The following is a 12,082-nucleotide window of genomic DNA, read 5'->3' as shown; positions in this document are numbered from 1 at the left end:
CATGATTACAATTTGCTCTGAGATTGCCAGTAAGCATTACAGTTACATCACATTACTACAAGAGTACATAAGAATAAACCATTGGACCACTTGCTTCCAACTGAGACATCGGTTACAAGTAATGAAGTACTTTTAAATTGTGGTCACAGTTATCATGGTGAAGGTGTAGTCCACTCATCGGACTCTGAAATACTCTTCCGGCTATCATTAAAGGTGGAGGGGGAGATCTCAAAGTTGGAAGAACTGTTCCAAAGCCTAGTGTATTTGTGCACATAATAGTCAGCCAGTATCCCAGTCTGTACTGTTGCCATCCTTGACCTGTTCCACCAGACTGAGAAGTAGATGGGAGGTTGGACCACAGGTGCTCTATAGTTAAGTGAAGAATGGCTTTGGATGTGCTCAATGGTGATTCCTGTCAACGTTCTCCCTCATATTAAAGAACAACATCCCACTCCCTTCTCTCTCCTTGAAGAAGATACATGAGTTTGAAAAAACAAACCTCAAGATTCAAGGACAATTTCTTCCATTCTGTTATCAGAGTTTTGAATGGACTTTCCATTTGTGTAAAATTTTGTTTTGCATGGTGTAACAAATTGCTGTATTTTATATTGTAGATAGATATGTTTTAAAGGAGATAAATTGTGGCAGGTTTTTTTAGTGCAAGTCACATACAAAAACTTCAAAACAGATCTCATTTAAAATACCGGAGCTCTGCTCAAGCCAGACATATCGGCTCCTAGTGCCTTTGCAAAAGTTTTGGGGACTGCCTAGAGAGACTTCACTAAAGGATTGCTGTTTGGAAAAGCAACAGATGAAAGAACTCGGAGGATTAGGTTCAGAGCCGGAGTCTGTCTGAGTGCAGGTTGCTGTTGTTCTAAGAGGGTCATGTGGTTTTCTCTGAGAGAGAATTCAGTTCTACAGTTCAGCAGCAGCAGCTGGGACTGGAACAGGACAAGCTGGCAAGCTTGTGGAAAAGCCCCATTTTGAGGACAGGTTTTAAGTGCTTAGTTCAGCCTGGTCAAAACCCTTGTGGCCCATACAAGAGAAGATGTCTGGCTGCCTAATGTTTCACTTGAAATAAGAGAAACAAAAAGGAGCTCTGTGGTGATCTGAATGAAAGAGGTTATCATCTGGAAAACCCTAATGGGCAAGTTTCTTTAGCAAGACATTGATGTGGCTGATTAGAAGAATTCAGATTGTGTCCAGCAAACAACAAATCTCTCTCTGAAAACTGACAAGAAACTTCCTGAGTGGTAACCATATTACCTTTCAAGCACCAAAGACTGGTGAATTTTATAAATGTTTAAATTCTGTGCACAGTGTAAGAATTGCCTGCAACCAGTGAACTTGGAGGAATGAGAAGTGAGATTGGACTGTGAATCAATGAACTTTTCTGAACTTACACACACATTACATACACGTGCATTTAGAATTAGAAGGGGGTTAAGTTAGGTTAAGTAAGTCAATAGAGATAAGTTAAAGTTAAAGATGATTAAAAGCAACATTTGTTTAAGTAACCATTTGCCTTGGTGAATATCTATTGCTGTTGAGTTTTGGGGTCCTCTAGGCTCGTAACAATGAGCACAATTGCACTATTTTCTTTAGCACTAAGTCCTGCACTTTTGCTTTACTATAACACTGATTTTGTTGGGGATGGGATGGTTAGCATACCGACTAATGCCACGCTGTTACAGCACCAGCAATTGGGACCACGCTGTCTGTAATGGGTTTTGGGTGTCTGCGTGGGTTTTCACCAGGGCTCTGGTTTCCTCCACCCTTCAAAACATACAGGGAGGTTATAGGTCGTTTGGGTGTAATTGGGCGGCATGGACTCGTGGGCCGAAAGGGCCTGTTACTGTGCTTTTTGTCTACATTTAAATTAAAAATTAAAAACTAAAATTTTAAAATTTAAAAAATAAAAATAAAGTAAAAGGTAAATAATTTTTTTAAAATTCAATTACATTAGAAAATTAAATTAATTAAATGTGAAAAAAATATTCTTGCATATTCTGCTACACAATGTAGAGGGTGGCTTGCCTAATAGCATGCAAAACATTTTTTAACTGTATCTCAGACCATATTTTAAATAACAATTCAACGCAGTGATAGAATTTTCTACATTGAGTGTCACTTAAGAGGAAACACAGTTAGCAAGGGGATACATTTTCCTGAACTTCTGCTGCCAGTTTCTCCATTGCCCAGTCTGCTGGCAACCTCCCATCAAGTGATCACCCCCATCTTTTACCTCCTTTTGTAGCACTACAAGACTTGCTCCCTCGCCCTCACTCTTTCTCGCTCTCCCACCTGACGGGCCAGTGCCTTTGGTCACATCTCTCTTTTTTAATGGGTCCCTACAACTAGTGGTCCTGTGGTAATGAAAATGCTCCTTTTCATGAGTGGGAGTTCCAGGTTTCCTATTAGAGGTGTACAGTAGCAGCAAAAAAGGACCATATATTTGCAGACCTGGAGTCCTGGCATCATAGGTTATCTGGTCAATAGATTTTCAGTCATGAATGTAGATATGAAATAACTGAATATCCCTCTTGAATTCATAAAGTTGGCCTGTTTAGAAGTACTAAATCAAAAGGAGTTTTATTGGTAACATATTTTTATAGTGGTAGCTTGTCTTCATAGGGCTATGAAACAGCACAGTCCAGTATTAAAACTTAAAAATCAATGCTGTTTTTTAATGTTCTCAGGCTAGAGGGTAAAAAAATAACACACCATTATTGTAAATCAACTGCCAGTTCATTATTGAAATGTTCTAAGTGCATATGAAATGTTTCAGTTAATCCTATTAGTCATTTAATTCAAACAAGTGCAGACACAAGGTCTATCTCCATTTTTTGCTTCTGCAAGAGGACAAAATTATTTCTTAAGTAATGAAATCAGTTGCTATAGTACTGTTCATGAACATTGAAACCATAAACATATTTGGTCATCCATACAATATTGTATGGATTTTTAACATGCACCTTTAGTCTATTACCTTAGCAGTTCCAATCAATCTTGCATCAGTTGCTCTAAAACAAAGATTAGAGGTTGTGCATCTCTTTGTCACCAACTCTCTTTATTTCATGGAATCAACAATGTTTGGGACTCACTATTTCACAACCAATATTAAGGAAAAAACATCACAAGGTACTTTGCTGGAACATTAACAAACAAGACTGAAAGCAAACCAGCCAAGGAGATTCAAGAACATTTGACAATAGGATTAGTCAAAAACACAAGTTTTAAGGAATACCTTTAAGGAGTGAGAGAATTCAAGAGGCGGAGAGGATTAGAAGGAAATCCCAAGGCTCTGGCATCTGAAAGAAAGGGCCTTCAGTAGTGGGGTGACTAAATTTGGAGATGATCACGGAGTAGAGTTAGAAGAGGAAAAACATCATGGTTCTAGGGCTGGAGGAAATTATAAAATGCCTCCTATAATTTAGATGAGAGGTAAGAGAATCACACTGGAGTTAATAAGCATGTGAGAGATAACAGGCATGATGGGATTGCTCTGGGTGAAACACAAAAGTCTGCAAATTCTGTGATTGTAGTAAAAACACACAGAAATGCTGGAGGTTCTCACCTAGTCTCACAGCATCCCTAATTATATCTTACCAACATTTCTGGCCTGAGCCCTTCCTCAAGGAATGTGGAAAGAACAGGAAGGAGTAAGAAAACAGAGACTGAAGACTGCCTGAGGTTGGAGTCCAGACCAACAAAAGCTGTTAATTGGATGTGTACTCCCACAACATTTAAAAAGTATTTGAATGAGCACTTCAATCACCAGGATTGCTTTCTGCAAAAGAAAATGAAATATAATACCTCTTTGAATAGAAAATTTTAGTAACCACCATAGAAAACTATAGAAAGCACTCTTTGGTTTTGCAGAAAGCTCTAGACTAAAATATTTATCTCACACATCAAACATTACAATGGTCATCATGGTAACACTATTAGTATTGTCCTTCCTCTGCTTTGGGGACATAATTGTAGCTGGGTAGGGGGCTGAATTCAATGAGAATACACTACAGAGAGAAATACAGAAACTGTAGATTTTGGAATCTCGAGCAAACAATGAATTGCTGGAGGAACTCAGCAGGTTGGGAAGCATCCATGGGTAGAAATGTCAGTAAACATTTTGGGTCAGCATCCTTAATCAAAACCAAGATTAAAATAGGGTGAAAATACATATTTAAAAGGGGAAAGAAGCTGAGGGAAGGGCCGAGGGATGAGAGGATATGGACTGTTGATGTGAGAAGTGGAGAAGCAGGTAGAGGCAAAGACCACTTGGAAGGGGTTTGGGAAGAAAGATTATAGGGTAGAACAAAATAAGTAAGTTCAGGAGGAGGTGAAGAAGGAACCAGTGGAACTAGATTGACAAGGTGACCTAAAATGGGAAAATTCAGACCGTGACATTTAAAGTTTTTCAATTTATTTACCAGATCTGAAGAGATCTACCCTCTATTTCTCTTTAATTTGGACTTGCTGAATACTTCCCAGAAATCTGGCCATTTACTGTTCTCATGCAAAAACACCATTTATAGTTCTTCACCCAGAGGCTGGTGGAGAAGCTGTCCTCACCAGGACTCAAATCCTCTTTCTGTAACTGGATTCTGGACTTCCTAACGGAAAGAACCCCTCTTGTTCACGCTACTGACCCATGACTACACCGCCAGATCCAGCTCCAACTGCTATCAAATTTGCAGATGACACAACAGTTGTTGGCTTCATCACCAATGATGAGTCGCAATACAGAGAAGTGGTGGAAAGTCTCGTGAAATGGTGTGAGAATAGAAACATAAGTCTCAATGTGGTCAAGACGAAAGAGATGATTGTGAACATCAGGAAGACCAGGAATGGCACCCATCACTACACATCAATAACTCTGTAGTGGAGAGAGTCTTCAGAATACTCAATAAACTGCATGGAAATGGAAATACGTCATCAAATGCCTATGCAAACCCAAGTAAAATGAAGTTAGAATTAACCGACTCAGGTCTGTAGATTAATGAGCCCTTAATGAATTCCTACCTCTTACTCAGACATGGAAACTGCTTGGTTCCACATTCTTTGATGGAACCAGAGGCAGACTGAAACCCTCACTTTGGCAAACCAAGTTCAATCAGTGAACTGTAGAACAGGAGGAAGGAGGAAGGAGTGTATTCCAGCACAAGGACTGGAAGCAGTGAGACAACAGGAATGTGAAGTTATAAAACGGAATGATGTTGACCGAGGGCTGGTGTGTGTCAGTACACATAAGAGTGAGGGGTGATCAGGGTGTTTTGCTGGTTAGGACACAAACTGTAAAGTCGTGGACATCCTTAGGATTAGAGAGAGTAAAGCACAGGGCTTGGCCAGGAGCTTGTTAAAATTGGCTGCAGACATTGTGATTGTAGTAACAAAACCCACCAGTAAATGCTGGAGGAACTCAGCCGGTCTAGCAGCATCCATGAGTGGTAAGGATTTACAATAAAACCTCATTAGGACGCGGTAGTTGGGGTCCATGATTTCATACCGCGTTACAGCGGAGTCGCGGAACAGATGCACATAGGTCATGATTCAGGAAGCAGGAAGACAGAATACTGTGACTCAAACCCTATAATAAGACCTTTAAGACCTTTAAACTCCACATATTAACATACACGTCTTGTAAATGAGTCATAAAAGTCCATTTTTGAGTTTGTGGCTGTCAGCCACTGTTCACCTGGCATCCTAAAATCAATGTTTAGGGTCCACAGACACCCGTGCTATAAGCAATTCCGCGATTAACAAAATCGTGTTCTAACGAGGTTTCACTGTATTTCCAAGACATAAGGCTCGAGCCCTCTTCAAGATACTGCCAGAAGTAGACAGGCGTCTCAAAAAAGACTGAGAATGGGAGGGCGAGGACTCCAAACCGACAAAGGTGTTAAATGGATAAGAGTAAAGGTGAGCATTGATTTTGGCTGAGATTGTTAAGTCTAGAGCCAAGTGTGAAGTTCCAGCAACAGAATTTACCCAAACATTTGCATTGGAGTTACAGATTTTTGTGCAGAAAATGGTGAGTCTAGCGGTCGGGGGTGGGGGTGTTGCCTTCTTACACCACTGCAACCTTAGCGGTGTGAGAGCACCCCCAATGCTGTTTGGGAAGGAGTTCTCAGATTTTGGCTCAGCAACAGTGAGGGAACAGAGACATATTTCCAAGTCAGGGTGGTGTTGGTCTTAAGAGGGTAGTGGATTTCGTTCTCCGGGATTGGAATGTAACCAAGTGTATGAATGTCAGAGGGGACCTGTTGCTCTACTGGTGGAACCTTTCTCACTGAGCCAGGTATAACTTGACAAATAAACTTCAAGGACTAACCTAATGTATAGCATTGTCTTTCAAGCAACACTCTCCACAGGGAATGGCTCCCTGCATATGAAACTTCTGTGAAATCCGCCTGCAGATTTCCAATTGAGCAGTGTGGATGTTTTGACCCTGGCAGACACAATTAGTCCCAAAATTGTGTGCTAAACACTCGTTTTCAACAGACATGATTTTATAAATCAGCACTTACTCAAAGCCTGTTTGATCCCTTTCCCAAAATAGCCCACTAAAATTTCACTTGTTATTTTTTTAAGACAGACAGCACGGTACGAGCCATTTCGCCCCCACCCCATGAACCTACGGTACATTTGTTTTTGAACGGTGCCCACGCAGACACGGCAGAATGTACAAACTCCTTCCAGTGATCTGGAACGGACCTGGATCGCTGGCGTGGTAAAGACGTTGTGTTAGCCGCTCTGTTACCCTGCAATTTGTCCACCTGCCGGAATGGGGTTTAAACTACTCGTGGTCCTGGGCGGAAAGTGCAAAGCAATGCCAACCAATGTATCACAACCAATGGTGCAAGGTGTGAAGTGGAATCCAGCATAAATCTGTATGCATGGCAAATGTTGGTCTTTTCTCCGAAACCGTGAGTCAATACCGCTGGGCTATTGGCGTCCAGTTGCTGTCAAAACCTCGCTACCAGTGCACCATCTTTTCATTTTCTTCTCCCCCAAGTGATGGCACACAGTAGCAACATCCATGTCTTAAGTGAAAACAAGACAGTCCTCGACGAGAGCGGCTGAGTTGGGCAGAGACTAATCTTTGCCAGGTCAGGGCCATCCTGGGTGGTCCTGAAGCTGGGGAGGTATCGTTCCCAACGTGGGTAGGCATCCCTCGGAGAGATTTGAGAGCAGCGGGGATGGCAGATGGGGAGCAGGGACAGGGGATGCACAGCGTTGGCCACTGTGGCATTTGATCTCAATTCATGGCGAAGTTGAAGATTCACCTGGAAATTCCCCAGTAGATTTATATTTCTGCGCCTTTTCGGGACGCCGTGACTGGGGTAAACTGGCGTGTTCGATATTGGGGAAATAGTTTAGAACAGAGAGAGCTGATAAATATCTCCGAGACCCGACCCTATTCTCAGAAAGATCACTTGCCATAATCGCAGTCCCTCAACTCCGACAGTGCATTGTATCGCTAATTGTATCATATTTGTTTACCATTATAACCAATTGCGATTTTAAAAACCCTTTAGCACTTTTGAATTTAAAATCTATTCACATGACAATGGTTTTAATGGAGAGGCTCTTCGGTGCCGATGTTCCCCTACCTTCGCAAAGTCTCCAGAGCCCAGAATGCGAGTTTAAATCTTCCCAGCCCTCCCCATAGTTAGAACTGGAATCTGACACCTCGATAATGTACCAATAGTCCGTGGCGATCGCGACGGTCAGAAAAACAAAACTTAGCAGTCCTGTGAACCCGGCGGTCGCACACACTGATCCGAGAGACATCTTGTACCAAGTCTCCGACGCTCGGTCCGCCGAGATCATTTCGCTGACACCACCCATCACCCTGTTCACCCCAACTGTTCTCTTCCACTCCGGCCGGCCGTTTCCCCAATCCAATTTGCAGAACATGGAACGAGATGGGGTTGGGGAGGAGGGGACGCGAAAGCAACAGAACATCATTTTATCAATTGGATAGAATGTCCCCGCCTCTCCCCGGGCTTCATCTGCTGCTATCTGTGCTCTATTTCATACTTCTTGGTCCTCATCGGCATCACAATCCAGGCCATCTCTCAGAAGAAAATAATTCACCAAATGCCTTGGCAGTTCAGCCTCAGATTATGGAAGTCTTCGAAGACATACTACAACTGCACCAATATTTGTCCGTGCGAAGATTCAGCATACAGGAGGGAAATTGGAAACCTGGCTGAATGGTGGATCAGCAATACCTTTACACTCCGGGCACCAAAATCAAGGAGCTGATTGTTAACTTCAGTAAGGCAAAACCAGCGATCATTGAGAATCAGTAGTGGAGTGGGTGAGCAAATGTAATTCCTTGGGTCACTATCTTGGAAGATCTTTCCTGGACCCAACACACAAATGGCTTCGTGAAGAAAGCACCTCTACTTCCTTGTGGCCGTTTGGTAAGACATCAACATCTCTACAGATGTGTGGCGGAAAGTGTGGTGATTGGAGGCATCAAGGTCTGGTATGGGGACACCAATACCCCCGAGTGTAAAGCCCTGAAAAAGGTTGTGGACACAGCCCAGGACATCATAGGCAAAACCCTCCCCATCATCAAGAAAATCGACAGGGAACACTACTGTCAGAGAGCAGCAGTAATCATCAAGGATCCACACCACCCAGCACACCTCTGTCCTCCATCTGGAAAGAGGTCTAGGTGCCACAAGACTCCCACTACCAGGTCCAGGAACAGCTGCTACCCCTCCACCATCAGACTCTGCAACAACAAACTCAACTCGACCCATTTAAGGACTCTGCACTTTTTTTACCTGTATTGAAATTCTACATTTCTTTACTTATAAGTGCATATTGAATCCAGCTTTTTTTGCACTACCAACAAGTGGTAATTCTGCCTCACCCACAGGAAAAAAGAATCTCAAGGTTGTGTGTGATGACATGTTTGTACTCTGTCAATAAATCTGAATACCATTCAGGAGACGGGAGCTCAAGACTGGCTGTGGCGATACTTAAGAACAAATGCATTTGGTAAGAAGTCAAACATGAAGGTCTGCAGACACAGTGATTGAAGTAAAAAAAAACACAATGCTGGAGAAATTCAGCAGGGCAAACTGTCATTTATATAGTAAAGATAAAGATACAGAACCAATGTTTTGGGCTTAAGCCCTTCAAAGTATGGAAAAATGTGGACATCCTTCCAAACAAAAAGGTAAGGGGAGAGGAGGGGGGGGAGGTGCATGGTCCCAAAACCAGGTGGTAATAGGTGAAGAGAAGGAGGCACAGCAGCAAGTGGGGGAGGGCGGTGGCTAGGTGATTAGAGAAGGAAGGGGATGCAAAGATGAGGGAAAGAAGTCAGGGGAAGGGAAAGAGAAAGGAAAGCAGGCCAGCAGAAACTGGAAAAGTGTACGTTAATGCCATCTGGCTAGAGAGTACCCAGACAGAAAATCATGTGTTCCTCCAATTTGCGGGCGGTCTTGGTGGGATACTACATAAAGACATGTGACTATGGCAGTGGGGCACAGAACTGAAATGATTGGTCATTACAAGATCCCTATCACTGATGCAGACAGAGCGAAGGTGCTCAGGGAAGCAATCTCTCAGTCTACACCTAATCTTTCTGACGTAGAGAAGACCACAAAGGGAGCACCAGATGTAGTAAATGAATCTTGTGAATACACAAGCAAGTTGGGCACCTCCTGCTGCCACAGGGAAGGTGCTATGGGCGGGGTGGGGGGTGGGGGGGGGAGGAGCATTGGTAGGGAACGGGGAGTGCATGAGGGAGTCACAGAGGGAATGGTCCCCACAGAAGGCAGAGAGGGGAAGATGTCTAGTAGTGGGATCCTGTTGCAAGTGCTGGAAATTCTGGAGGATAACGTTTTGGATGCAGAGACTTAAGGGGTGGTAGGCAAGGACAAGGGGAACCTAGTGTTTGCTGCATCTAGGGGCAAAGGGGGCCAAGGCAGATGAGCAGGAAATGAAAGTGAAGGCTGGGTTGATGGTGGTGGAGGGGAAGCCACATTTGTGGAAGAAGGCAGTCATAAGGGTTACTGGATAGAAGATATGAGGAATAAATACCTATTAAATCCGAATAGATAGGTATCAACTAGTCTGTGCTACACAGGAATAAAACTGGATTTGTAGCTTGCTCATGCCTATCTAAGGGATTACTTAAGGTGGTGTATGAGTACGAGGGAAAAAGTTGAGAGCCACTGCTCAGGACCCAATTGTTACTGAAATGTTTTGCTTGAGAAAAATTGTCATTGGCCCATTTCCTTTGAAGTTATGAAACTGTGAACATAATGAGTCAATTCGATTAAAACAGTGGTTTTCAACCCTTTTATTTCCACTCACATAGCACTTTGAGTAATTCCTTAGTAATCACAGAGCATCTATGGCATAGGGATTACTCAAAATGGTATGTGAGTGGAAAGATAAATTTTGAAAAACACTGGGCTAGACAAATCGAGTTTCTGATCAATGGTACTGATGGGCAACGAAAATTCTCTTAAACGTTAAAGATACGCATTTCATAGGTAAAGATCATAATCCAGCATTTTTCTAGTGAAATGTTACAGAATAGACCACGTCTAAATCTTGTTGCAGAGACGTAGGCTACCTGATTCTCTGTGAATGATTATTTATAGTAACACTGTGTCAGATGCTGGCTGATCCAGCATGGAATAGATTTACCTGCCTGCTTGCCCAATGGAATCCTGCAGGATCCATTGCACTGGGCATTGCCTCCACTGCCATCCTGTAAAGTGGAGATGATGTGATGTTTTTATTTCTTGATATCTCTGCATTTTAACATTGTGTGCTTTTCTCCATTTGATTTTTTAAATTCTTTCTACATAATCAATACAGGGGCTAGCAAGTAAGAATCTATGATATCCAAAAAGCTTTCTAAATTGAAACCAAATTCTCAAAATATGGGTTTTTTTTTAATTTTTTTTATTTTTCACACTGTGAACCATATCAACCAAAATATGTATAAATGTTTCTCATTAAATATACACAGTGGTGTTTTCTTCCCCCCCCCCCTCTTCCCACCCCCCTTCAAAACCCATAAATATTCAACATATACAATACAATAAAACCATAACATAACATCTTCACACAAAGGGAAATAAACAAGAAAAATGCATCATCTATTTGTTACACACTGAATCTAGTCGTTTTGTCTTATCATCATTTTAGGGGATGGAGGTCTGAGGCTGGCTCTCTCTGTTATATTCCATGTATTGTTCCCAAATTTGTTCAAACAATGTGACTTTATTTTTTTTAATTATGTTATTTTTTCCAATGGAATACATTTATTCATTTCCATATACCATTGGTGTATTCTCAGGCTCTCTTCCATTTTCCAAGTTGACGTCATACATTTTTTTTGCTACTGCTAAGGCTATCATAATGAACCTTTCTTGCGCTTTATCCAATTTGAGGCCTAATTCATTACTTATGTTACTTAAAAGAAAGATCTATGGATTTTTTGATATGTTATTTTCTGTGATTTTATTTAATATTTGATTTAGTTCTTCCCAAAATGTATTCACTTTCATACATGCCCAAATTGCATGTACTGTTGTTCCCATTTCCTTCTTACAGCAAAAACATCTATCTGATCTACCCATTCTTTTAATTTTTGAGGAGTGATATATACCCTGTGTAACCAATTATACTGTATCATGCGTAACTTTGTGTTTATTGTATTCTTCTCAAAGTATGTTTAACAACCAAATTGTCAGTTAATTTGGAAGCAGAGAAATGTAATAGAGCTCCAAATATTGAAATGAGAATTTTTATTTTTTAATATATATATTTTTTAATAATTGAGTTTAATAGAAAAAAACCTTTTCATGGTCTCAATATCATAAATCAAATCCTATCACAAAAATTGTAAATCAAAGGTGTAACCTTATTTAACCTACCCCATTCAAAACATTGAATTCAATGATTATATTGAGTTAACAGTTAATCCATTCCTTATAATATAGCCAAAATTAACGGTGAATAGAAAATAGATATGATTAAGATTCGCTTATATATATTAAAAGCGATTTTATATTTCATTTTCATCTTAGTCTGTGAT

The 12,082-nt window shown here is 41.3% G+C and overlaps 1 protein-coding gene across 1 annotated transcript in view; it reads right to left on the bottom strand.

Annotated features, from left to right (window-relative positions):
* LOC138756623 (transmembrane protein 235-like) overlaps window positions 1–7,797 on the bottom strand; it is a 31,655-nt gene extending 23,858 nt beyond the window's left edge. The window contains exon 1 of the mRNA XM_069923032.1: window positions 7,617–7,797. Within this exon, the coding sequence (XP_069779133.1) occupies window positions 7,617–7,797 (181 nt within the window). The remainder of the gene's footprint in view (window positions 1–7,616) is intronic.
* Between the last annotated feature and the right edge of the window lie 4,285 nt (window positions 7,798–12,082).

Source organism: Narcine bancroftii, chromosome 3 (assembly GCF_036971445.1).
Source record: "Narcine bancroftii isolate sNarBan1 chromosome 3, sNarBan1.hap1, whole genome shotgun sequence".
Lineage (NCBI taxonomy): Eukaryota > Metazoa > Chordata > Chondrichthyes > Torpediniformes > Narcinidae > Narcine > Narcine bancroftii.
The sequence above is the reverse complement of the archived record's forward strand: the minus strand, read 5'-3'. Positions and strand labels throughout refer to the sequence as shown.